Here is a 27,850-nt window from a genome sequence, read left to right as displayed (position 1 = left end):
TTTCTGGTTTTGGTCTCAGCTTGCAGTGCAGCAGATAAAAGTGAAATACAGGTGGTGAGACAAGCTTCAATCTTTGCCTGTGTCTGTTTTGCTTCTTGTCTCTGCACCCTCTGTTAGAGGGCTTGGTGCCTTCTGTCCGTTCCTAGGTACTGACCTGTCGTCACTGCTTGTAGTGGGTTTGCAGGATTCTGCTTTGCAGGATTCTTCTAGGTCTGTGAAGGCTTCTTGATCTGTCTTCTAAGGCTTGTTGTTGAGTTGTTTTACACAGTTTTGTTGAAAATTACCTTTTCTATCAACTGCAAGCTCTTGGGAGGGAGAATAACTGTAGTTTTAGCTTTCCAGTACAGTAACATTTGAAAATTGCTGTCTCTGAACAAGTACCAGGGCAGGCAAAGTAGAAAGAAGAGAAAGTTAATCCTGCACTGTGTTTAGGAAAACACTCCTCACTACTTTTTTGTTCCTCCTTTGGGGTCCTCTCCCCTGAGATCCTTTGTCACTTCAACCTCAACTGGAATTCGTCTTTTTCTCCTGAATCCCTAAAGCTCAGGTCTCTGGATTTCTTGCCAGGAGAACTAACTGGTAACTTTGTACTTTCTCTGAGTTTCATGCAGCATAATCTGCTGCATGAAGATGAGGTCAACCTCTTCTTTCCCTGCCGTCTGTGCTGCTTCCTGCCTCTGCGTCTTCTACAGCACGTGGCTGAATTGCTAATTCCTCACTCTGCCCATTAGTAATAGCAGATTTTTTCCAAATTGCAGAGATCGCAAGCAAAATCCACGAAGATGCTTGCACTGTTTGGTTTTACTGTCACTGAATTATAACTGGCTGACACAACGGTGTCATCTGTGTCGTGTTATAAATGGTGAGGAGAGGAGGTTGTGAGCAGAGTTAAGTTACCAAGTGGGAGATAAATCAGGTCGATATTCTTCTGTTCCTCTCGTGCTGGTGATATTGCTGATGGCCAAACTTTCAAAAAGCATGCTACAAGGTTTTAATTCTGCCCTCCCTATGTTTTATGTAACAGTAAGGCGTTTCAGTTCTTTCCTGTATCACTCATACTTCTTAAATTGTGGACAAATTGGATAGCATTGTATGAAATCTACTGTAATTTGACACTGGCACCCCAAAAAGCTGTAAAAACGTGGTTGTTGGCACAAAAAAGCAAGAACTGTGACCAGCCAACCTCCCTTCTGTGATCCAGACACTGTTTCATCTCTGCCTGTGACATGATTGCCGGAGGCAATTTAACTCTGAAAAAGGGAGAGCCTTTACCTTGTAAAACCGAGCTGTTCACAGGAGCTGTTTTGAGGTTAATGAATAATGAAATAAGCTTACAACAGGGCTGCTGCGAGACCTGCAGGTCTTCAGGTAGGCTGCTGAACACAGTGCTGGGCACTGTTCTTGGTGACGATAACAGCCACGTGTGTGCTTTCCAGCATCTTTTTCTTAGGCTGCCACCAAAGGAGACAATTTTGCTGCATCCTGGGCCCCACATTTCTTGTATTGCATCTGTTGATGATGAAATCGTGTTGTGAGTCAAATCACCATGTTTGTCTGGTGGAGATACTTAATTGCAAGTTGCATTTCTAGTTCAATGCTATTTTTTCACTGGACAAGCAAGGCAAGCAGATCGCTTTGTATAACCAGGTACAAGTAAGAGGTGTAAGGCCAGGGAAAGTATGCCTTTTTAAAAGGAAAGAGGAGAAGAGACCTTTCTGGTCAGAGTTGTGGGGTTAGTGCATGTGAATCCAACCTTTCTGAATCAATTTTTGTTTTAATTTGTGTTCTGTAACTGGAAAACTTAACTGTTGTGCCTTTCTCTTCCTCTGATACCTGCTTTATTCCTGTAACTTTTTGTCTAGCTGAAGCTTTCTCTGTACACAAACGGGCACATTTTTTTACAGCATCTTTGAGGTTTCTGCCTGGTGCAGTTGCACAACTTTTTACTGGTCCGTACCAAAAATGCCTCATCTGAGGAATTACTGGGGGTCTTATTTGCTTTCTTACACTTGTGTCCTGTTTGGTAACTAAATATTAAAAGAAAGACCTTAATAGCAGCTGCCTGTTCCTCCTCAAAAGACTTGATTTCATTTTAATTTTTTTTGCCTTGAGCTTTCTACAGGCAAATCCGGCTGTCATTCTGCTGCTGTTCTTAAGAGGTTAATGCTGTTGTTACACTCCAAACGTGCTTTAGAGGCTTCTGGGTCACTTTTTCCACCTAGGTTTCTGTCAGCAGTTTTGGTTGGCTGTAAGGAGTTAGAGAATAAGAACCCAAGGACTGAACATGCAGCCTAGCAAAGCCACCGCCCTGCTACCAGGCGCCCCGAGCTCTGTTCCTGCCAAGCTTTAGGCGCTGCTCTGCTGTGTTTTCCGTGCCTCTGGCAAAAATGTGTGCCTCGCAGCCACTTGATGGACCTACTGCTTGCTGAGCAGCCTCTTTGCTGCTGAGTGCAGCTGCATTTGAGACCAAAGCTCTGCCTTGACTCAAAATCTGTCCCTTGGAAAATCCGTGAGGGCTTTTTGTCAGTGAGACCACTTTGTTGACCTTTGGTTTTGCCTGAGGTGGAGCCTAGGCTTGTGTCTGACCCTGCGTACCTTGTAGCCTGAGCTCAGTGCCAGCTGCCTGGCAGAAATACCAGCGGCCAGCTGGAGGGTGCTGATGTTCAGCGGGTTCTTTCACAAATGTTTGGCTGCTGGGAGCTGAAAAATTATGTAACGGGAGTTCACGCTGGTGCTCAGACGCTGCTGTGGTTCTAGGAAGTGCTTCTGGAGGAAGAACTGCCATGGTTTATGTTAAGCAGAGCCCACAGGAAAGAAAAACAAGCTGGAAGTATTAAGTTGCAACTTTTGAACCTGAAAGCAGCTTTGTCTTCTGGAGCTGATTTGTCTGCTAATGCACCGAATTCCTTTCTGACCGCGGCAGCTAAATGGGGAGCTGTTGTGGAACAAATCCCTCAGGAACCAGGATGATCTTACAAAGTTTCGCTGGCAGGAGAAGAGATGACTGCGTGCTGGTTAACGAGCAGAAGTGATTATGCTCGGGGACAACTGAGCTGTTATCTGTGGTGCAGATGGAACAGATCACCGTGTGTGCGTGCTTTGTTCTGAGTACGGAAGTTCCTCTTCGCGATTACATTTCACTCGAGCAGTAATATTCCGTTTTCTGACCTAACCCTTGCAATTTCTTCCCTTTCAGACAGATGAATGGCGTCTGAGCTGTGCCAACAAGGATTTCTCTGTCTGTCCCACCTACCCTCCCGTTGTTATCGTCCCCAAATGCATCGATGACGAAGCGCTCCGGAAGGTCGCACTGTTCCGCTATGGCGGTCGTTTCCCAGTCCTCAGCTACTACCATAAGAAGAACGGGATGGTAAGTTGGGGTGGCTGGTGGCTGAACCTGAAGGAACCATGTGAACCTGCTCAAATCTCGTCAGCCTCTCTTAACGAGCAGAACAGCTTGTGCTGTAGCCTCAGTGCAGTTCATGAGGCATTCACTCATTATTTTCCAGCTTATTTTTAAGTGCAACTGGTTCTGGGTGATGGAACGAGTAATCTCCATCCTAGAAATAGCTATTAGCCTGCTTGTTTGGGCGCGTACGCGGCGTGAGCTTGTCTCATCTTGCTCTTAGTGCTGGGAGCTTGTAAAGCCACCGCTGGCACCCTTTCTTGCTTCGTCTGCCAAGAGGCTTCACGCTGCAGGGATGGCAGAAACCACATTGTCATGTCTCTGGGTGGTGGGCCGGCTCCTCTGCAACGGAGGCACGATGACAGCAAGCGTGCCCGCAGCCAGCGCCGCTTCTGCTGCGTAACTGTCGGTGGAGTGATGGGAACAATCTGTTCTCCCAGCCTCTCAGCTTAACACGTTTTGGGAAGAGCAAATTCTTGCTGTCACAGACTTCGCCGCCTCTCAGCGAGCCAAAAGCTAATTGAGGCACCGATGCGCTGTAATTAAGAAATGCACTTTATGAAATCGGTGGGTAATTCTCTGTCTCTCTTGCTGATGTAACTTGTTCTGAGGATGCTGGGGTGTTCCGCTGGCAGCTTGCAGCCTGGATGCACGCTTCTGAGTCAAATGCTCTTAGGTGTTCTCGCCTCCTGTTGCCAAGATTTGTAAGGCCTGAGCGAGAGGACATCTAATGTGACCCAGCACTGTGCTACCTTCAATTTTTTTTGCCTTGCTTTTAAAATCAGCTCTCCACCACCTTCTTAAGTAGCATTTTCTGCTCTTTTTCTGCTTGAGTGAAAACTCTTGAAGGAAGACGTGTTCAGTTAGCCCTCTGAATTGTGCGTGTATCAAGTGTGAGGAGTACAGTAGCATTTGGCTCAGCGCTTGAACTCCTGACAGTAATGCTGTCTGTCATGTTGCTCTCCTGGCTTTGAGTTCTCAACTATAGCTGGGGTTGCCAACTGGCTGCCCTCACCTTTTAGTTGTTGGAGCTGTTGGGATGCAATAGCTTCCTGATTTGAAAAGTGTTTACCAAAGAAATCTCAGCTAATAAACCTGTTGAACTGGGATTTATTAGCCTAGCCACTGAGTAAAACTGTGCCTAATAGTGTTAGTATATAAGTGACTAAAATACTGTAAAAATGGACTTGGAAAAAGCCCATCAGAATGAGCAGCCTAGAAATGTTGGTTTATAAAGGAGGCAGCAGCAGGGAGCCAGTTCAGTGGCTTGTGAAGATGGTTCTACAGGAATAAAGAACAGCTCTGTAACTTAGAAAGTGTCCGGCCAAGTGATTGCACAACTTAACGATTTCTATTTTTATTTTATTTTTTTTAACAAATTCTGTCCCTATGAGTAATTGCACTTAAGAACTGAAGAAAAGAACTGAAAGATTCAGAGCAAGAGAGAACAGCAGCTTTTTGAAGAACCAGAGGAATTTGTGACAGTATTTCTGTGCATCAGGCTGCACAGATCAGCGTGTTTGACCATCTAGATGTTGTGACTCAAACTCGAGGAGGATTTTGTTCTAAACTGAAAGCCACAGATGACTTGAGCCCCAAGTCTTAAGCCTTTCTGTCTCCTAATTCATGGTTGTTTGTCCTCACAGGTCATGATGCGGAGTAGCCAGCCTCTGACGGGTACAAATGGCAGGCGGTGTAAAGAAGATGAGAAGCTGATTAACGCCACGCTGCGGCCTGGAAAGCGTGGCTACATCATCGATACGAGGTCCCTGAACGTTGCCCAGCAGGCCAGGGCCAAAGGAGGGGGCTTTGAACAAGAAGTGTACTACCCCCAGTGGAGGAGGATTCACAAGTGTATTGAGAGGTGGGTGAAACCACACGGTGGAATCCGTGGTGTTGAAGTGGCATTTGATCCAGCAGTACTTCAGTGCCCCTGGAAGGCGTAGTGTGAAACAGGACCAGAGAAGCAGCTGTATGCAGGATATCAGCTTTGCAGGGCTTGAGGACATCCTGCAACAACTGTAAAAGTGAAAATTTGGCTTTCCTCCCGCTACATCTTGCTAACATTCTTCAGAATTTAGCCAAACTTAGTGTGGCTCTGCATAGTGAAACTGAGTCTAGTCTAAAGTTTTCTATGTTACAGTGGGGTTGCAGCTCTGCAGGTTAAAACTTGTAGTGTAGTAGAAAGAACAAAGCAGCACTTGAAGCCTGGCAGATGTTTGCTAGTGCCCATGCTGGGCTGCAGTAACACTCGTATTTGGTGATGGGAGTACAATTACTAAACACACCTTGCATGTGAAGGGTTCCTATGGCTGAACACACACAGAGGAAAAGGCTGCACTGTTGTAACACCTCATGGAGCAATTTGTTTTGAAAGTGAAGAGGCTGCCTGTGTCCAAAGAGTGGTGTTTTGGCAGTTAGCCATGGTTTGGGATTCCCAGTGAAAGCAGGCTTGCAGCATGACGAGCTCCAACATCTATGGGGTCACACTTCCTGCTGTAAATGCACGCAAGTCTTAGTGCTGAATTTTGAGATCAGTATGTTTGTGCGTTGCCCTGGTTGCTGTGATACTGCTGATATTTTCAACAATATTTTGCTCTTCCCGAAGGTTTAATATTCTGCAGGAAAGCCTCATCAAACTCGTGGAAGCTTGTAATGACCAGTCACACAACATGGACCGCTGGCTCAGTAAGCTGGAAGCTTCCAACTGGCTGACTCACATCAAGGAGATTCTGACAGCAGCTTGTCTAGCCGCTCAGTGCATTGACAGGTAAAAGCTTTTTTCAAAAAAACTTAAGTTTCTCATTTACTTCTTACAGTTTAATTATTAAATACTCTGTTTTCTTCAGGTGACATTTAGACCATTAGTAATTGGCACCGTGACTTAGCTTGCTTGCAATTTTGCAAGATATTATTTCGTCATCGTGGTGGAGGAATGTTCCATCGGATTTGCACTCTGGAGTACAAGCCTGAGGGAGGAAATGCTGACTGGGAATAGATACTAGATCAGCTAGGTGACATCTGTTCCTACACCTGATTCAGCCCCTCTGATTTAGTTTGTTTTACTGAAGGTTTAGGTGGGAATGCGCCCATCTGAAATACTGTGTGGTAGCCTGGCAAAGTGAGAACAGTCTTACTAAAAAATTGAGGGTATTTTTTCAGCTGAAAGTTTCCAGTACTCCACTTCCAGAGACTAAACCAATGGCATTTCTTTGTTTTCCCCAGGAATTGGTCCAGAGCTTTTTGCTCTCAAAATTCTTCTCTCTTTAGTCATATCTGAGCAATCTTGCTCATCCCTTATAAGTGTTTGTGACCTCTTTTAACCTGACGCTTAATAAATCCTGCCGATTTCACTGGCTTGTCCTCAAAATCTCTTCAGATCTCAGGCAGGAGAGCGAAAACCAACGGTCAGGTGCCAGGGTTTGTAAAAACCAAATGCAGGGGTATAAATGTGGTGGTCTTGGGTCTGAAAGGGGAAGGCCCTTCTCAAAGCTCAGGGAACCTTAAGCTTTCCCTAACAGTCAGGAAATCGGTTACACGGATACACAAACAAGATGAAATGCAGTCTCATTGGTAAAACAGCATTGCTGCATTAAAACATGAGCTGCTGTGCTTTTTAAAAGCACTGACAGCGTCTGCTTAGTTACAGGCTGTGCCAGGGAATGATTGCTCTTGATCAATAGCTTTATCTGGAACTCTTTCCCCTTGTGTACAGGGAGAAAGATCGGTGACGAAACTCGTCCGGCTTGCTGGGAGAGTAGGCAGTTTTGTCATCTTTCACCTCCTCTTTGCTTTTTCTGTTTGCCTGGAGTTAGGACACGCCAGCTCGGACCTGAAGCCTGGCCTGCCTCGCTCAGAGCTTGGTGGTTATGGGTGAGCTGATGAGAGCAGTTTAGTTATGTTGGCCCCAGGGCAGCAGTGGCTGGGGCAAATCTCTGGCGTATCTTAAATTCTGAAGGCCAGAAAGGTGAAAAGTGTTCCTGGCGTACCCCACTTGGGGAGCACACAGGCTTGGCAGTGAAGCTTTGCAGTTAAGGGGCCTCTGCCACTGCCTGGGGGAGGAGAAGAGTATCTAAAGATTATCTATACTGTAGAGGCTCTGGGTTTATTTTAGACATAGGACTGTGGACAAAGATGTTGCAATGTTTAAAGTACAGATTTTTTTGTTTTTCAATTCAAAAAGCAGGCGATGTCCGCAGCGTGGTAGATTGATCTGGTTTACCCACACTTTGCTGATTGGCTTGGGTCTCCGCACAGAAATAAATCCAGCCTGCAGTTAATGTCCTTGCTAGGTGTAAGGGTGGTGGCAGGAGTGAGGCAGTGGGTCAAGGTTTGGGAGGAGTGAGGGTTGTGAATCCAATTCAATAACATCCTGTCCTTAATTCAGGAGTACTTTAATTAGTTTGGATAGTGTATCCAAATACAGCCAAGGATGGAAGAAGAGGAGAGGAAATCAGTTGTGTTAGTGACAACTAGGGTGTGGGGGGTGACAGCACGTGGGCCCCCAACAATGTAGAAAACCCTTCCTGCCCCAGACTGTCCTGTTTCAATCCGTTCCTCACGTTGTTCTCCTGCTTCACTTGTGCTGATGGTGAGTTGGGAAGCCTTTGTGCTCGTTTCTTAGACAAGCTTCCTTGCTCAGTGCAAACAAATCATCTTCCTTTCTGGACACCAAGCCTGGGTGTAAACAAGAATCTCATAGGTCTGTTGTGATGCTTACGTCCACAGGATATGTTCTACTCGTTCATACTGTTATTCCTTCCCATCTTTCTCACAGGGAAGGTGCGTCCGTGCTGGTTCATGGGTCTGACGGAACGGATTCGACACTCCAGGTGACTTCTCTAGCACAGATCATCTTGGATCCAAGGTGCAGGACCATACGTGGCTTTGAGGCTCTCGTTGCGAGGGAGTGGCTGCAGGTGAGTACCTGGGGATAGAACGGCAATCTGTTCTGTTCCCATTTGTGTTGAGAAATGGCCTGAGAGGCAGCAAACAAGTTGGGCCTTGTCGCAGCCCTGCTTCGTGTGAGCAGCCCTTGTCCGAAGGAGCACCATTAGTACTGAGTCATCTGTACCTCTGGCATTCCACGGGGCTCGTATCTCTCATCTGAATTCTCTAGTTTGAGGGAGCTGCCTCTTCTGTGCCCAAGGTGCACGTCTCTTTAGAATACTAGAAACACAAAATTTTAATTCTGCTCTGTGCTGTTGCAGGTGATGTCCTCAAACTGGTCCTTCAGTGCCCCTACACTAGTTTGCTCTTGATAAAATCCTCTGATCGATAGAGTGCTGGCTACAGAGCCAAAAAAAAAAAAAAAAAGGCAGAAATGCCTTTTTTTCTATGCCTTTTTAGTCTGTGCTCACTAGCAATTTATCACTGGATGTTTGATGAAGCTACAGTTGTAGAAAATAACAGGAATAGAGTAGTTGCGTGGACAGAACTGGCTCTGAAATCCTTGCTATGTGTATTTACGTCCCTTTATTTTTGTGTGATGCTCTCTAGGCTGGCCATCCTTTTCAGCTGCGCTGTGCCCAGTCAGCCTACTCGAACACAAAGCAGAAGTGGGAAGCCCCGGTGTTCCTCCTCTTTTTGGACTGTGTGTGGCAAATCCTGCGTCAGTTCCCTTGCTCTTTCGAATTCAACGAACAATTCCTTATTATGCTCTTTGAACATGCTTACGCTTCGCAGTTCGGGACTTTCCTGGGAAACAACGAAAACGAAAGGTTGGTGAGGATGCTTCCTTTGAACCTTGTAAATACCAGCCTGTATCTGGCAAGAAAAAAAAGTTTATAGGCCCAAAAAAGGTGATTGTGTGGTCTTCTGTAATGCAGGTGAGGTTCTTACAGTTAGTGATCGGTGGCAATATTAAGGGATTTTTCCCTTTTACAATCAGGACATTGTGAATAAAGGAATTTGCGGCTTGGTCAGGGAGAATTTGCCTTCTCTGAGTCCAAGCTATTACCTTAGGTTGTCTTTTCTATTTCCCTGCGTGGCCTTGAAAATCCTCCACCTTTCCTTATATAATCCCTTACACAGAAACGCTTTCTGGGCAGGAATAAATGGCGAGAGTTCAACAGTGAAGTAAGCCTTAGCTGTGCAAAGCAAGCTGCTCAGCATCGGCCTGGAGGAGAAGGTCAAGGCAGGCACGGGCCAAAGCTGCAAAGTTTGGCTCTTAGCTGCCAGGCAGGGATGTGGCTTTATAGCCAACGCCCCCAGGAAAGGAAGGGTTTGCTTTTTATATCGTCCTTTAACTGCTGGAGGTAGAGAATGATGGAAGAGATTCTCTCACGAGGATCGAGATGTACTCATGTCCTTGAGGATCTGGGTATTTTTTTGGTTGCGCAGTAGTAAAACTTCAACAGAAAGGCCCCCAAATCCCTTTAGATATAACCTGTACCTCAGAGAACTGTGATTTTACTGTGCTGAGGTTCTGAGCACATGCTGTGAACACTCAGATGAGTGCACTTGTGATTATTTTTTTTTTTAAAGGAAGAAGCTGAGATGTGTTCTGCTGGAGTCTGCCTTGCCAGGTAGTGTTAGGCCTCTTGCTGAGCTTGCTTGTGGCTTTTAAGGCACTTGAGCAGACCTAGCTTCTGAATTCTGGTCCCTTTGGATGCTGTGCTCTACCAGTGGGGCAATTCTGGAGTCCAGGAGCCTCCCAAGACAGTTGGGAGCAGCCAGAGGTTTAAATTCCTGTTTTAATCTTAGGCACTTCTGTTCTCAGCTCTTCAGACTCCAGGAAGACCGTGTCTGTTGGTCTCCCACTAAACTGAAGATCACTGAAGGAGCAGAAGGAAAAATCAGAGCTGATAATACAAAAAGGCAGTTAGAAACCTTCTAGAAACCTCTCTGCCCTTCAAGTAACCTTTGCTTTTAGAAGAGACTCTCCTGCTTTCTGCTCAACTGGTCAGGCTGCAAAGCTGTATCAGATTTAAAACTAGTGCAAGGAAATCTGAAGGAGTACTGAACGTTACATGTAGTAACCCGCCTGTCATGTTTGGATGTCCAGCTGTGAGCAGAAAATGTTTGAAGTCTGATGTTAAGCTTGTTCTGCCTGAAGTATTCACAGGAACGATGAATCTCCTGCCTGGGTGGCAGCTCAGTCAGAATGAGGTTTGCCAGAATTTAGGGAATGAAAACAAACCCCTGTTTAACTCTGGGAAGTGGGTTTGGCCTAGGAACATGGACTTTTCTGTGCTCTGATGCTTCCTGCCACCAGAGGGACCCAACGGGACGTCCCCATTGCACAATTCTATTTTACCAGAAGGATTAAATCCCTTTCTAAAGCCTGGCAGGCCAGCCTTTTTGGGGAGGTGACTGGTTCTTCACCTGGACAGGAGGCAACTGACTCCCACCCAAGTTGTAAATGTTATTTCCTCATCTCTTCTTTGAAAGATATTGCTGAGTAAACCGCTTCAGGTTTCCACCAACCCCATGCTTTGTTGAGGAGTGGTACGGAAAGGATTAGCAGGAATGTTCACCCTTGGTTTGTCTGGGCTGGTAGCACACAGGAGTGCCTGTGGCAGTCTAATCCGCACGTTTCTGACAAAACAAAATGAGTCTTAACAGCAGAAAACCGAAAGCTAATTTGGTCCTTTGGGTTTACCAGGTCTAAGCTGAAGCTGACACAAAAGACCATGTCCCTGTGGTCCTGGGTGAACCGGTCTGAAGAGCTGGCCAGATTCAAGAACCCGCTTTTTGAGGCCAACAGCCTTGTCATCTGGCCCTCTGTTGCCCCGCAGAGCCTGCAGCTCTGGGAAGGTAAGGCAGCCTGCCTTTTTCTGTTACGGGCTTCCTTTTTCTGTTACTGTGTGTCTTGTGGCTGCTCGTAAAGCTTCCGTCCACTCCTCTTGTCTCTGCTCCATGCTTAGTCTGCCTCAGCTTGTGGTGATCTCACTCCCTTTGAAATCTATTCCAAAATATTTCTGGCATCCCCAGCAGCGTAATGCTTTCTCCTCAAGTTTGGCAAGTTCTTTCCCTGGGATCGTACCAAGCCTTCCTAGTATCACTTAACTTTTTAGCACAGTACTTCGGCAGTGATGTGGCCTTATTTATATATATTCTGCAAGCTTCAGTTTTTTGTTCTATACAGAAAAAAGACTTTTTTTTTCTCCTTTTTCTTTGCCAAAGTTTGTGCAGTAGGTTTTCTGCTGCAGAAACTTTCTCCATTCCTTGTCTGCTAAAAAGTTAACAACAACGTAGTCAGCAGGCAGTGATGGCAAGCTAGAGACTAAGTATGGATTGGTCTTCATCAGTATATGAGGAAAAAAAGGAAGGCAAAAAAAAATGCTTTTATTTTTTAACCTCACTTAATAGAAAGGTCAACTCTGGAGGTTCAGTATTGCTAAGTGCTGTTTAGGGGAGATTTCTGTTTTTAAGAAAAAAAAAAGTATACGTTGTATGTACATTACTTGAAAGCAATGGAATATGAACAGCACTTCCCTGCTGTAACGAAAAAGCCTCCTGATTTTTTCTGTCTCTGGGCTTTCAGGTGTCTTCCTTCGGTGGAACAGGCCTTCCAAATTCCTTGATGAAGCCCAGGAAGAAGTGCTCAACATCATAAACTACAACAGGGAACTTCAGGCAAAGGTGAACGCGTTGAGGAGGCAGCTGGCAGAGCTGGAAACGGATGACAGGATGCAGGAGAACCTGTGAGCTGCCAGGGCTTTGCCTCAGGTCTTTCTTTTCCAGTTCCCTTTACGTTAAAAGACTAAACGTGGAAAGTGCATGTATTGCAAAGTCCTCTGGTACAGCTGACCCTGCCTTCCCGCTGCTGAAACCTTCACACTATGTACCTCCCTGCTTTTGGGGAGGGATTTTTTTTTTGTTTACAGAAGATGCACACAAGCGGGCATAGTGTCCTCTCTCTTGGCAGCTTTTCTGTCTCTAAATTGTGTTCAGTGTCAGTATAAGCTGGAACTCTTTACCTCCACCCAACGGTATGGATGACCAGGAGGGGCCGAGCGATGGGATGTTTCAGACTTACTTTGGACTTCATTTCCCTGAACTCTCCAAACACTCTTTGCGGGGTTAAATGACGAATTTCTGTATAGATAGGGAAAGGCATTCTGTCCGAAGGCACCTTTTCTCCTCAGGAGTAGGTAAGGCAGCTTAGTTCTTTAGTTCCCTAGGTAACGCTATAATCTAACTACAAGCTCAACCAGTCTATACGACGTTTTCTGTAGCCTTCATATCTAACACTTGTTTGTTTCATTTTTTTTTTGTGGCTTGGGAGCCGTAGGTTAAATACCAAACCAGAGTAAGAAATTCAGTGCAATACAGGACCAAGGTGTAAGGATTCTGCTGCTAATGTTTAAGCCATGACCTTCAGGTGGAATTGTCCCTCGTGGACAAACATCTCCTAAGGAATAACAAACTTTTTTTTTTTTTTTAATTCTACCTGGAAAACACAAAGGTGAAGCGGTTGGTGGAGGTGTTCACTTGCTAAACAAAACTGATTTGAAGCTTTTCTTTTTGAACTACTGCCCTCTTGAAGCTTCTGACCCCACTGGCTGTTTCTGTACATTTGAACAGGCTCACGGCATTGCCAGGGTGCCTGAGCAACACTTAATCTACAGCTCAACAAAATATTTGCACTCCATTCAGTGCTTTTTTTTTCTTTTTTTTTTCTTTTTTTTTTAACCTGTCTTAGACACATTGTAAAACATCAAAAGCAGGAGTTGGGAGTTAATGTGACCTAACATCCCAGGTTGCTGCTGCAGGTTGAAAGGCTGTCACACTACAGAAATGTTCATAGTGTAAATCACTCGCAGGTGCTGAAACTGCCTAAAGATGCTAGAGAGAACTTCTTATTTTGTAGTTACTTGTTCCTATGACTGCAGTCTGCTTTGTTACAAAGTTCGTGGGATTTGCTAGCAACTTTTTTCCTCCTTCAAAAAGGCAGGGAAGAATGGGCTGGCATTTTAACTCATCTCAACGTTTGTTCAGCTCAATTCTGTTGGCACATGACTTGAATTAAAACAGTGCATGTGGCTGGAATTGTTATTACAAGTTGTTTGCCATCAGCCTGATTGGGCTGAAACAAGTGGAGGTGTGTTGGGTCAACATGTCTTGATCTCTTTGAAAAGTGTTGAACTTCCACACTTTTTTTTTGGTGTTCCGGAATGAAGCTGCCTTTACCTAAAAGCCACTTAATATAAAGATAGATGGGACATCGGGATCTGTCTTGTCTTGGAAGTATCTGGAGAATAGTCTTCTGCAAAAATTGTATAGCCACTAAAAATACTTGTTAAAGTGTTCCATAACAAAGAAAACTACTTGTGACAGTGATTTTTAGACACTCCCTTAATACCTTTTGTTCCAGTCCTTATTTCCTTATTTATTTATTTTTGTTGAGTAGCCTAAACTTAGTCCTAAAGCCATCTCAACTCAGAAGGAAAAAAAAAAACACAACAAACACCCAGCTGTAATACCGATTTCTTCCGATTTCCTACGTATCAAGAACAACAGATGTGTTCAGTGAATCAAGACTAACATAGGGAACACTTCTCAGCGTAGCTGGTGACCTTTACTGCATGACAGCAGAGATTCAGGTTGGCCATGCCTTCCTTCCGCCTCCAAGCTCCAGATTTTGGAGCTGCCTTCTGGGTGCATTGCAAATGAGAGCCCTGAGCGTTAACTGCTCTCCCTTTAAAATTACAGCTGTGCGCTCTGCACCTGCCTGGATGTTGTTCCCCTGTCCAATTCGCAGCTTCTGCTGTTCCTGCACATCTGAAATACGTGATCACTACTCAGAGAAGGGTTCAGAAGGGACTATTTTCCCCATAATAGACTATACATAAAACACGCTTAAAGGTTATGCAATCTTCTAACATAATAATTATATATTGAGCTAAATAATAGAGAAGCAAAGAGGGTTGGTTTTTTTTTTTTTTTTTTTTGATCTAATTGCCTGCCTGCTCTAGTCTCTGGGAAACTGCAGGCATCTGAGGAAAATGGGTAACCAGCTGTGAGAGCTAACAAAAGGCAGAAAATTCCCTCCGAGCTGGCATTTCATCCCCGACTTGTGTTTCAGGACTGATTCCACCCCAGTGCGTGCACCTTGGCTTCGTGGCAGTGTGGATCTTAACGAGAATCCCCTGGTGTCATCCTGAGCAGTGACAGCAGGTTGTCCCACCCCCTGGTTCCTCTGCCACACATCGCCTTGTGCTCACAGCAAGCAGCAGGAGCTGGAGGGCTGAGTTAACCCGCAACCAGTCGCCTCCGTGCCACGTTGCAGTCCTGCAGGGTGTTGCGTGAGGTGGAATTGAGACGAGATCTCTCCTGGGAGTCCTCTCCTGGGTTCTCAGACCTGTGGCAGGCCACTCGCACGGTCTGTTTGCCTTTTCATCCCCTGCGTTTTCCAGTTTCAAGCCTGGTGGCTGCTGGTAACACGCAGTGGAGCAGCGCCCCTTCTTTCCTTACCCGTACGCCCACCCTATTTATTCACTTTGATCAGCTTGCTTCTTGTTAGCCCGCTGCACTCGCCCCGTGGAGTCAGTGACACGCTGCTTGCAGTCACCCGTGTCTTTCTGAGCATCGTGGCAGTGCCCAGCTCTGCCTCAGCTGCCCGTGTCTACTCTTTTGCACCCCCGTAATAAGCTGGACATCGAGGGGCCCCTTCTCCAAGCTCTGGGGTCAGTCGAGGCGGGGACACTGCCATTTACCCAAAAAAAAAAAAAAGGGAAAAAGAACTAACTTGCACAGCTTTCATGAACACAAAGGGAATACGTACCTTCAATATCCTGATTGTATCGATCTAACCCCTGAATGTGGCGACCTGGTTAAGTGCACGGCGTCCACGTTGCATACGATGTAACTCAAATTGCACTGTACGGCGTTACCGGCCTCTGTCTGCTTCTCTCAAGCCTTGGAAAGGTTCCTACAGGTTCCTCTACGGGGGAAGGTGTCCGTAGCAGCACTCCTTTTGTAACCGTGGCACTGAATAGCATGGCATGATGTCTGCTATATAGATTTCGTACGAGTTAACAGCTAAGTGACGAGTGCACTTCTGTCCAAACATCTGGGATTGTTCATTGGCCTTGGCTGCTGCGTCAGTTTTCGTTTTAAAACAAAATGAGTAACAGGGCTGGGAGTTTTGTGCTATTGTTAGATGTATGCTGTATGTGTACAGAACCCTAGCTGCTGTGGTATTGAATATATTGCAAAACAAACAAACAACAAAAAAAAAAAAGTAAAACTCGAGGAAAAATCACAGTGGCTGAAATTGCTCAGCCATTTGAGGGCAGAAAACCAGATACGAAGTGGCTGTAAACTTTGCTGTAGATATGTTGAGAACATAGTAGACTTGTCTGTTCAAATTAAAACCTTGAAGACTCTAAAATTCTTTAATTACGGTGGTGAATCTTCTTTATTAGCGCTGCCTTCGCTTTCCATTGGGGGTGTGTGTGTGACTTGGGTGTAAACACTTGCCTGAAGCTTTTTTATTTTTCCAGCTCATTTCCTTTCTCTCCTAGAGCTCAACACGGGCTGTGGTGGTAGAGAAGGAATTTGTGCTGCAGGGCTGCATGAAAAGGTTGAGACCCCGAGTCTCTGCACAGTTTGCAGAGCTCTGCTTCCACGTTTTTGGCTCTTAGACACCAGCCCTGCACGTGATGAATAAACAAATTAATTAGCTACGATTTTTAGCTTGTTTTAGATTCTCTAAAGTAAGGCTGGCAGATCTCCTCAAAGGTCAGGACTGCAAAACCTACAAAGAGTTCATCAGGAGAGCTGGGGCTCTGTTACCTACTATTTTAAGGGGGCGTGTGGGGGGGGATATTTTTTTCTTGCCAAGGGAAAAAAAAGAGGCAATTTCTTGAAAAACAGAGTCTGTGACTCATGGAGGAGACCTACCAGGCTGGTAGGTCAGTGCTCTGTCTCCCTGGGGCAACACTGGTGGTCTCTGCCACTTGTCTGGGGGGTGAAGAACTCGTGTGGCCTTGGGTTTTTCAGCAGATGAGCACTCTGCTGCCCCGCAGCTCGTGCAGTCCCTGAAGGTGCTGAAGGCTTCACGTGTTCACAGCACCTGTGGTGGGTTCCTTCAGCTCATACAGACTGTGTGCAAACAGTGCTTTGCTTCAGCGTGCGAAATACTTGATGGGAAGGAGCAGTGAAGATTGAGACAGATTTTTCTCAGTGAGAGTCGTGTCGCTTCCAGCCTGGCTTTTTCAAGCCTCCATTCCCAAACCTTAAAGCCCGCCTGGTTCCAGCCCCATCCAGCCTGGCCTTGGGCACCCCCAGGGATGGGGCACCCACAGCTCCTCGGGGCAGCCTGCGCCAGCGCCTCACCACCCTCATAGTGACAAATTTCTCCCTAATATCTGATCTAAGCCTCCTCTCTTTGAGTTTAAAGTTGTCCCCCCCGCCCTGTCCCTGACAGAGTCCCTCCCCAGCTCTCCTGCAGCCCCTCAGGCCCGAGCAGGCCGCTGGGAGGTCTCCCCGGAGCCTTCTCCTCCCCAGGCCCAACACCCCCAGCTCCCTCAGATGGCTCCAGAGCAGAGGGGCTCCAGCCTCTGCTTCTCGGGGCCTCCTCTGGGCCCTCTCCAGCAGCTCCACGTCCTCCTGGTGCTGTGCCCGGAGCTGACGGCAGTGGTGCAGGTGAGTACATCTTTGTGTCATTTAGCATCTGATGTGTCCCACCTTGCCCCTTTCTAACCCGTTCACTGAGGCAGGCAGCAGAAAGGCGGCTGCATTCCCACAACAGAAGCAGCATTTTTTTAAAATCCAACTGTTTCTGTTCAGTGCCATCACAGGGCTCTCTTCCACGCCACCAATTTTCCCCAAGCAGTGGAAGAAAACAATGAGGAGGAGCCGCCACCGTGCCCTGAGCCTGACTGCACGATGCTGGACTCTGCTTGGCTGCTCACGGTTGCTCCTTCTGCCTAAACGCTGGGACAAGCCTGTGGCATTTGTCTTCCAGAGGCTGATATTTTGATGTTCTGGTGCAAGAGCGTTGCTGGTGGGCTCAGATTGCCCTAACACTGCAGGTCAGGCTAAAGGAGGGGTTCATCCCAAAGCTCAAAATCTGCGAGCTCTCCTGGACTAGGCACAAATCCAGGATTTTTGCTGGACCAAATTAGAGAGCCGCTGCACTAGGCACAGCAGGATGTGCGGCCGTACCATGCAGGGTAACAGTTTCAGGGTGTAGCTTGTGATTATTTTGGGGAGGAAAAAAAGGCGCTCAGCCCCGTTTTGAATCAACTCTGAAGTGGCTGATTCAATGACACAGGAGATGCAGGAACTTTGCTTCACGGTGGCTTTTTGCTGACATGAAAAAAAAACTTGTTGTGATAGTCCAGCCAGGTAAGTACAGTGTTTCTACAGGATATATACGTACAGGATGGAGATAAATACATATTTAATTTATATGTACTTACATATTTAGCCGTTCCTTTTTGCCTTGTAATTCCTCGGTGCAGTATGAAACAAACCTTGTAAGAATTTTCCCAGCAGGAATAAGCCTTGTTTCAGAATTAGTATTTTTCTGAGCAGAGAACCGCTTGCTTTTTGTGTGCTGTGCCTCATCTCATCAGCTGCCGTCCTCACAGTGCTTGGGGCATTTCAGCTCCTCTGGCTGCGTCCTTCATGGCCACGGGCTCTCTAAGCCCACGTTAAGCAGTGAAATCGATGCAGCACGGGAATGGCTTTGAGCAAGCACAATGCTTAGTGGTACTAGATTAAGACCTACACTTGACCTGAACTCTGTTCCCTGAGGACTTGATGACATTGCTGCTAAAATGAAGAAGATTCACTCCGTTTCTTACTAAAATAGGCACTGCAGATAAAACAGCACCATGGATGGCAGTGGAGTAAGTACAAGTCTCTGGTTTCTTCAGCTCCTTACGTCTGGCAGAGAAATCAAAAAGAAAAGTGGACTTGCTGGGAAAAGGTTTATTTTTTATTTTTTAAGTGTGAATCCATATGGGATACTTAAAAATAATATTTATTTATAATAAGTAAAAGTCCTGGTCCTGCCACGCTGCTGTGCCACCTCGTGTGGGATGTCACCTGTGTCGGTACCTGCTGAAGAATTGCACTGCTAGGGGAGTCCAGATGAAGTTCCCTGCTCTCCTGTGCTCCTTTTTGCCATTTGGGAAAGGGAATGCTTGGCTCTTGGACACAGCCATCATCAGCAGGACAGAAAGCACCCTGCGTGCAGAAATACCAGCTCCTGTGGGCACCGTGCAGAGCAGGAGAAGGCAGTGCTGCCATTGCTCGGGTTTGTGTTGTGCCTGAGAGACGCCGCGTTAAAATTTGAGAGACACCGTGTTAAAATCTGCAGTTGCTCTTCTGGAGCCATCCTGGTGAAATAGGATCAACTTCTAAAGGATCGGCGTGTTCTCCAAACCGAGCACCACCCTGAAATCTCCAACTCGCCGGCTGCTCCAGGATGGCACCTGCTGTGTGGGACAGGAGGGGCCGTGCCATGAGGATCCCTTATCCTGCCATCGGGGCCGTGGAGGCAGAGCAGCTTGTTGGGACGCGTCCTGCTCGCTTCGTTTGCCTCCAATATTCCTCCCTTAGCACGTTTCCCGACTCCAGACTGGCTTTTCCTGCTCCCAATCCCTCAGACGCTGATTTAACAACAACAACAAAAAAGGAACTTGTATTTTTCCAGCCTGCCCAGCACTGCCAGGGACAGGGCACCCACGGAGCACCCCGACACGTGTAGGGCAGCGAGGACTAGTGAGGTAAAGGCTGTGCTGGCACAGGCACCCAAAATTGTCCCTGTTGCCCACTGACAGCACCTAGGGGGACAGATTGGCCTTGGCTGAGCCACCCTCTGCCAGCTCACGGCATCGAGGTTTCTCCCTGTTGGGATTTTTTTCCCTTTTCACACCCAGTTTTCTCCTCTTGGACCTCTGAGCTGCTCCCTGTCGTGTCTCGACGCGCTCTGTCCTCGGTTTTACCTTTCTTATCTTGCAGGGCTCTGCGCTCTTTCTCACAGTTTGGCAATCTCTGTGCTCGGAGGCAGGGTTATCCAGCTGGGCTCTATCAGGGAGGCCTTGGATGGCAGCTGAACCCCCAGGACGGGGCGGTTTCGGGGCCAGCTTGCTGCCAGCTCTGTCTGGCTCATGTTCGAGCCAGCTCCACGCTCCAGATGGTTGCCTCGGCGCTGGAGGAGGAGGTAACCTGGTTATTAAATCACTCCTGCTTCTTTGGCAGCCTGGGGTGATAGTGGTCTAGAAGAGAAGAGCTCTGAGCCAGGCTGACAGTCAGTAAACCCACCAGCTGGTGATTTCAGGTGCTCCATCCTCCTTCAGGAGCAGGAGAAGCCTTTTTGGAGCAGAAGAAGCCTTCTTGAGTGCATGTATCGGGGCCCTGGAGACAGCAGGACATTTGCTTTTTACCTCCACACCGTGCTGGGTGAGCTCTGCTGGGCCCTGGGTGCCTGCTTCAGGCGGTTGCAGGACGTAGGAGATGCCAAACATGTTATGGGTTCAAAAACCAGCTAAACACAGCGAATAAAAATAAATAAAAACCCATCAAGGGCTTTATAATACGGACACAGGCTGTGACTCAAAGACCCTGTGCGTTATGGTGGCAGGAAGCGGAGCTGGAGGTTCTCCACCGTGTCCTCACGGGGTGCTGGTGGCCTTTTAGGGCTGGTGGCCTTTTAGGGCTGGGACAACCCCGTGGTTCGGCGCAGTTTGCTGAGGATACAGCAGGGCTTTCAGCAGCTGGAGCGATAGTGCTGATGCTCCCACATCTCGGCTTCCCCAGGGGCTCTAAATGCACTCTGCAGGCTCTGCAGACAAACAAGAGAGGTCTCTGTGTTTATTTTCCTGCTGCAGCTTTTCTTCTTTTAAGAGAGACAGCTGCTTTTGAGAACAGCTCTTTCAAACTCAATTAGGCACTTGGGAGCCGGGAGCTGCGAGCCCTCAGCTCCTACAGCTGGCAGAGGATTTTTCCACCTGCAGCGTCTGTTAAACCACAGCTTTCCAAGACATCCCCTGCTCGGGGATGAGCGTTCAACAAGTGGCCATTAGTGCCTGAAAGCTGGAAGCCCTGCAAACAGGACGAAGGTACAGCAGCTTTACACTTAAATCTCCTGCAAGCGCCACCAGTGGGTGTTTAAGGAGGGAATTCAGGATGTGGGATGTCCCCCAGGCTCCAGCTAAACACAGCTCAGTGACTTCTTGAGGCAGGAGTTGTATCCAGGTCATCACACTCAGTGGTCATCGTGGGGTTTTCCTCTGCTACATCTCTTGAATTCCCGTGCCCAGTGGGACTGCAGCCAGCAGATGTTTGAGTTACGCTTTCAGGGGGTGAAATGTTGTTCCCCTGCTTGTTTTGGAAAGGCTACGAATGGACGGCACCCAAACCTGCAGTCCCGGCGGGCGAGCGATGGCCTGAAGTCATGCAATTAAACACTGATGGGCCTTGAAAGACTTGGGATTTAGTTCAAGAAAATACTGCCTTTTAATTAGGGGGAATGGGAAGAAAATTGAATGATTTAGGCACAATCCCTTTTTGCTCCCACGGGCAATTTTTTCTTGCTGAAGTTGCTCTTTTTGTGGATGGAAAATTCCCAACCTGCCGGAGCTGGCAAGCTCTTGCTTTAAGCTAAAGCACAGGCTGCTGTACGTTTCCAACAAAAAAAATGAGGATAAGCACAGGGCTGAAGGCAGCGTGTGCTTCCCTGCCCCGTTCCTGCAGCCCTCGTAGTGCAAGCGAGAGCAGGGGAGTGGGGAAACATCAATTACAGTTCGGTCTGTGGAATTACAGTAATTAAGAAAACAAAATATAACTCGAGCTCTGGCTACTGGCCTTCGGGGAGCTTCAGTGTAAGCGCAGAAGAATCCTGAAAAGTTTTCTCTTAGGCAACGGGTGCTGCAGATCTTCAAATGAGACAAAACAAGCTGGCTGTGTTTCAAGAAGAGGGCTATTAAAACTTCAAGAGCAAACTTTTAGACTTATTATGCCAAATTATGAGGATCATCTATGATTCCGTATTGAGTGTGGAATTCAGAAATGCTTTGCTTCTCTCCCTGGCTCCCAATTCAACACCTTATTGCCCTCAAGCAATGGCAAGAACGACTTTTAAGTTTTTAAGCTGATTTTCACCGATACACTGGGCTGTTGGTGGCGGTTTTGCTCGATGTTAGCAGCTGAGAGCTGGGGGAAAGGTGTTTGCCTCTCCTTGGATGCACCAAGCGTGCTCCTAGCACTCGGTGGATGATTCTGCAGCGGTGGTAATGGCTCTGCTTTGCAGAGATGGCCATTTTAGATTTCGGCTTAAATGCGTTTTAACTTTTCCGTCCTGAAGTTTCCCCCCAGGGGATTCTGTCAGGAGCCAGCTTTGCTTTAGAGCGAAGGTTTTGAGGTTAATTGAACGGAGCGCTTTGGAGATGAGGGATTTAAGGCCGCGAGGCTCGACGATTTCACAAAATACACCGGAATGCACTTAGCATGCTTTTTTCAGGTCAGTTCATGGGGGGGTTACATCAAGATGTGAAATTCAGTGTTTCCCTGGACCACAATAACCTCCACTGGCCTCACCGAGCAGTTCTGCATTATGCCCAGACCTGGCAGACTCTGCCAGTCATAGATTTTACTGCTTTTAAGACCGACTTAATTTTACTTTATCAAATGAAACCCGAGTCCTTTGCATCAACCCGCTGGTTATTCTCTCAAATCTCCTTAACAAATGGCTCATGAAATAGAGTGGCTTTCACTGGATTCCCGAGTTCTCCTCCTGTGCTTTGTTCCCTTGCAGAACGCTGCCCGTGATGAACGGCGTGTCCTCGCAGGCTGGAAACGGCCTCACCCAAACATCCCTGAAGCAGCTTTCCCCTTTTCTCGAGTCCCCGAAGGTGCATCAGTGCATTACATTGCACCTAAGTTTGCAAAACCAAAAGCACAAAGATGTTTAGGCATCGGAATGGGCTGCCCAGGGAAGTGGTGGAGTCACCATCCCTGGAGGTCTTGAAGAGACGTTTAGATGTAGAGCTCAGTGATATGGTTTAGTGCAGGATTTGTTCATGTTAGGTCAGAGGTTGGACTCGGGGATCTTGGAGGTCTCTTCCAACCTAGATGATTCTGTGATTTTGTGATTTTCCAAGGCATTCTGGTTTGCCTTTTGTGGCTCCCAACCCTCTCCTCCCCAGCACTGAGGGATCCATCCGTACACAAAGCTTTCATGAGGGGCCTCTTCTGCGTAGCAAAGCATCCCAACAACTGCAACGATAGCCTCAAGGAGCCTCAGATAGTGTCCTCAGCTGGGCACTGTTTGGGTTGAGAAGTTAGCAGAGAATTGGTGCTGTTGGATGGGAGAACAGAAGAGGTCTATCTGTGACTGGAATATCTTCTCTAAAGGAAAACTCAAGGTGCGTGATAAACTCGGTATGAGTCTTTCTCTGAATTTTTGCTTAAAATAGCTTGGTTTTCACCTATCACAGGGTACATTCCTGAGCCCTTACTGTATTGCAACATCTGCTCCCCACACACCTGTAGGAGCTTGTTCTCATACCAGCACGGGTGTTGTTCAGAGGATACAGACCTTTAGGAAAGCAGACCCTGATTTACTGGATGGCGAAGACTTTTGGCAAACAAACCCTTTTCTACTGGCCTGAAAGCTGCCTGAGACACTGCTCCTGCTTAGACTGGAGACTTGTCTACACACTAATTGTGCGTTTCATTTCCAGAGCTTGCTTCAAAACAATCCCTGCGTAGAGACCTGCACTGCAAAGGCCAGGAAGGAGGGAAAGATGGATGCTGCGTGCACCCCAGGCACTGTTAGAGTGGGTCTTGTTTTGCAAAAACAGCTCTAACAGTTATAAATCACTAGATGGTATATAACGTTTCCCTTCTGCCTTTGTTTTTTGCTGTAGTTACTCGTGTTTGTTATAAGATGAAGTTATAGATGTGTCTTTTGTTATATGATGAAGTTATATATATATATATTTTGTATGTGTATATTTTATATGAAGTTATGCTTTGTCTTCATAGATGCTGTGATGGGCGAGGAGATGGGCTGGCACTTACTGTTTTTTTTATGAGCCTTCTGTCTGACATTCTTCGGGGGAAACCAGGAAAATCAGCCAAAGGGATTTGAGAGTCAGCTCGAATTAAAGCTCCTGCCCATCCCTTGTGAGCTCCGTGTGTCTGCTCCGGGGTGTGAAAACCCTGCTGAAGGGCGAGCATCAACTTGTAGTGGATTTCTTAGAAGCATCGTGGCTGTGTAGGGGCAAGCATGAAAGAAGGGTAAGTCTTAGGGCCTGACTCTTCCTATGCATGCACACATACCTTAAAGCACTACTCCTATGTTTTACATGCATCCTTCATCCATCTTGTTTGCGTAGCTGAAAAGCTGTGAGGCAGTGGAGAAATGGGGTCTGTATAAGGAAGTGTGCAGGAAACAAATGAAGCTGTTTCCATCCTCAAAATATCAAATGCATCTGTCAGTGAGATGTATGAATTCCTACCAGCTGGGTAAGCCAGGGCTGCTTGCAGACTGTGCAGCCTCCAAAGCTAAAATCAGTGGCCTTTTTGGTGTATTCTTAGGGTAAACAATTATCCCCTATTTTCTGTGTGCTGCTTGGTTATTAAATAAATCCCAAGCAATCCTATGGGTGACAATAAGCAATTCTATGGGTGACACCACAATTCTGTGGGTAACACTTCTAAATCTGAAGGGAGGAGGCTTTAAGCCTCCCCACATGCACCAAGACAGGATCCACAAAATGTGCTTTGTCACTGATGGAGGTTTACCAAGCCTGCTCTTAAATCTCTCAGCAACAGAAGCTCTGCTCCCTCCTCAGGTGATCTTTTCCTGGACTTATTTACAGCCAAAAGTTTTCCCTAATGTACAGTTTTGCTGTTACACGGATACATGTCTCCCCGTCCTGGTCTCTGTAGTCAAGGAAACCAATATATTTTTATTGCTTTTTTTTTTTTTGGTGATGCTTTATTTAATGTAAGATTGACCCCTTGTCTCCTCCAGCCACTTCTGCTCTTTCCCTGCCCTTTTCCCTGAGTTCTTCAGTCATTCTTATCACCCTGGGCTGTCGTTAATTGTCTCATCTCTCTTGTAAAACCCTCCATCATCAGGCTGGAAATTAGCATCATGGATATAACAGAAATCAGATAAAACACCTGCTGTCAGTGCAGTAGCAGCATTCACGCATCTCAAGTTGCGTTGGACAAATCACTGTCTTGAAGGGGCTCTTTTGGGGTTGTTTTCCTGCATTTGCACAAAGCTGTTGATTACAAGGAGGCAGCAACACAAAGGCATCCAGAGAAATGTGAGTGTAAGATAAACGTGTGTGATACTGGAGTGAAACCTGCTGCAGGTTTTTCCCATCTATTTTCCTCCAAAGAAGTGACAATCCAGCATGACACATGTTTGGGTGACCTGGCTCTGACTGGGATGAGGTTCTGCCCTGCCTGCCAACACGATGTGACACCTGCTCAGTCCACAAGCACAGCCCGCATCAGATCTGTTGGGGATGATGAACATCAGGGTTAAAACAGCCACAAGGAGATGTTGTTTCTTCTTTTCGCATGCTGTGTGGCTGAGCTGCCACCAAAGCAAAGTTTGGTCTCCCTCCCTTGTGGCTCCTGTGGCATTACTTGGACACAATAGGAACTGGCAGTGTCTAAAATTGAGGATTTACTCAGTAAATTGAGGATTTACTCAGTAATGCTGGCTGCAGTGGTCTGAGGGACAAAAAAAAAAAACATATTTAAGTCAAGGCAAAAATCCAGTTCCTTACTAACCTGCCTTTTGACAGTGGGCAGTGGTAGAGGTTTATGGAGAAATCATAATACAGCCTGGTATATGGTGTTCTTACAGCACTACATGCCTCGATCCTACTGTGAATCAGGCTGTATCACATTTTCCTTGTGTGGAGACCATGTAACTTCCCTCCCCTGCCATCTGAGCTGTTTGTTTGTTTTCCCCCACGATGCATATATAGTCCTAAACTGCTGCATATGCTGCATCGTGTGGGATTTACATATGGGAACTGCTTCACATGGGAACTGCTTCATCTGGGAACCATCCAATGGCAAAAAATGGGTCCAAATTATTAGTAAGTATGATGGAGCACCCGCTGTTCTCATTAAGTGTAGATCAGTATGGCTCTGTTGGTTTACCCAAGTGAGTGATCTGGTCCTACAAGACTCTGCTAGCATCTTCGTTGTGTGACCTGGATCCTTGCAGAAAAGCTATAGCTTGTCCTCTCTGCTTCCCATTAACAGTGCTTGGTCCCGTGCTCAAGAGCTGTTCATCACTGCCAGAGAATATAAGGACTCCGAGTGTGTCATAATGCAAGGACAATTTAAGATGGGTCAGCCAGAAGCTTTATTAATCGCAGTAGAGAACATTTGGACAGCATCTCCCCCTCTGCTCCCCTGTTCTCTCCCAACTGACTGCAGCGTCCCAACCTACACAGTGTTTCACCAAAAAAAGTGAAGAAAAGCAATCTTTCCAATATTAACAAAGCCAGGTATCCATCCCTAGAAGGGATAGACTCCAAGCAACAATTTAAGTCTTAGCAAAGCCAAGTGTCCCTCCTAGGGATGGACGCCTGAAGTAGCTTGTTAATCACCAAAGCAGTGAATAACATGACAATATGGACAGATGGCTCTTGGTGGAGCCTGTAGGAGTGGCACACAACTGACCACTTAGCTCCGAAGTGGTCAGTTGGAAATAGTCACAGGCTTAGCTTTTAGTTGAAAGGAAGGCTGGCATTTAGGGCACCACGCTTCAAACCTGGACACGAACCCTATCAGCATACAGGCTTGCATTTACAGCCCCAGCTGCTGTTCAGCAAACTCTGTGCAGCTTCGAGCATATCACAAGAGAGAGTCTGCTGGCTGATTTAGTGCAGGAGATGGGCGTAGCTGTTCCAAGAAGAAAATCATCCTATCAGCAGAGTTGCTTTCTAAGTAGGGGGCCTTGCAGAGAATAAAGTTAGTGGAGCTGCATGACCACAGCAAGGATCCTATTGAGTATTACACTGGGGTGAGGCTAACCCTTAGATACCACTAGACTGTGCAAGTGAAAACTAAAATCATCTGAGAAAGGGAGTTCATTTGACACCAAGTACAATGAGCCGGGATAGGGTGGTACTATCTATTGCAGACATTTATTTATTTATTTATTTTTTAGAATCACAGAATCATTAAGGATGGAAAAGCCCTCCAAAATCACCTGGTCCAACCAGCCCCCTACCACCAATGTCAACCAATAAACCATGTCCCCAAGCACCACATCCAACCTCTCCTTGAACACCCCCAGGGACGGTGACTCCACCACCTCGCTGTGCAAAACCCCACCCTTTGTGCTCTGAGTCTCCTTCTCTTCCGTTCCTCTGCCCATCGTGTGCTAATTGCTGTCTCTATCTGCTGTAGTCCTCCCCAGCCCATATCTGCCTGCTTTACTTAGAGGAAATTTCCTGAACTGCCTGTTTTTGTTGGCGAACACCCACTGAAGGGCGATGCCAGCTGGTGAGGCTCTACGCAGACACTCCCCAAATCAATGCGATTAATACCGGAACGTGGTGTGGAGGCAGCACAGGCAATGTTGTGCATCTCTTCTTTCCCTCACCCCCTGCCCTGTCCCAGCTCCATGCCATCCCCTCGGGTCCTGTCGCTGTCCCCAGAGAGCAGAGCTCGGCGCTTGCACCTCGGCTCCCCTCGTGAGGGAGCTGCAGGCCGCCATGAGGCCTCCCCTCGGCCTGCTCTGCTCTGGGCTGAACAAACCCAGGCACCTCAGCCACTCCTCAACACTGTGACTATGTGGATCACTGAGATGCCCTCTGAAGGACAAAGGCAACAAGCTGCTGGCAAACAGGACGCTATATTTGTCATATCTTGGCCTGATGGGCCATGGCAGGTCCTGAACAGGGACTGTGTTTGCAGTCAGAACGGGATTGAATCTTCCTTCCTCTGGCAGTGCCCAAGGCCAAGGGCTTGGGGCAACCTGGTGTGGTGGAGGTGTCCCTGCCCATGGCAGGGGGCTGGAACCAGACGGGCTTTAAGGTCCCTACCAACCCAACCCATTCTGTGGTTCTACCATTCAACAATTCCCTGAGCCAAGCCTCACAAGTCTTATTTCCAGCAGCAGCCATACAAAGAGCTTCCACAACTCTTGACCCTTCTTCTTTCTGCTGAGCTGTACTTCTAGAAAACAACACTTTTTTTTCCCCCCCTCTTATTCCAAACACTTCTATCTTGCACAAACATAAACAACATTAACTCCCCAGGCAATCTTAAAGAACAAAGACTTTGAGATAAGATTAGCTCGCTGCAGAGATGTTTATAAGACTTTTTTTTCCCCCCTTCTCTCCTGCTTACGAATTTCACCCCTTGGCAGGCAGGTTGGGGATTGTTGTGTAACAGTTTAGCTTACATATAATTAGAAGGCACAAAATTATATATGAAGCAGCACACAGAGGGGTTTATGGAGGACAAGAATATTAATGGTGAGTGACTGTA

General features: G+C 46.9%; 1 protein-coding gene across 2 annotated transcripts in view; it reads left to right on the top strand.

The window, feature by feature from the left end:
• MTMR9 (myotubularin related protein 9) overlaps positions 1-23,155 on the top strand; it is a 29,134-nt gene extending 5,979 nt beyond the window's left edge. Inside the window, exons 4-11 of one of the 2 annotated variants that reach the window (XM_084284973.1) lie at positions 3,197-3,370; positions 5,053-5,270; positions 6,015-6,176; positions 8,184-8,325; positions 8,906-9,126; positions 11,013-11,164; positions 11,895-12,054; positions 23,053-23,155. In XM_084284973.1, coding sequence (XP_084141099.1) covers positions 3,197-3,370; positions 5,053-5,270; positions 6,015-6,176; positions 8,184-8,325; positions 8,906-9,126; positions 11,013-11,164; positions 11,895-12,054; positions 23,053-23,080 — 1,257 coding nt within the window. In that variant the 3' untranslated portion in view covers positions 23,081-23,155. Of the gene's footprint in view, positions 1-3,196; positions 3,371-5,052; positions 5,271-6,014; positions 6,177-8,183; positions 8,326-8,905; positions 9,127-11,012; positions 11,165-11,894; positions 12,055-14,438; positions 15,729-23,052 lie in introns of those variants that run through there. The other variant, XM_084284972.1, reaches the window with a different exon arrangement.
• The last annotated feature ends 4,695 nt before the right edge of the window (positions 23,156-27,850 follow it).

This window comes from Netta rufina (genome assembly GCF_964035555.1).
Source record: "Netta rufina genome assembly, chromosome: 3".
Lineage (NCBI taxonomy): Eukaryota > Metazoa > Chordata > Aves > Anseriformes > Anatidae > Netta > Netta rufina.
Note: the sequence above shows the minus strand (reverse complement) of the source record. Positions and strands in the feature narration are given on the sequence as shown.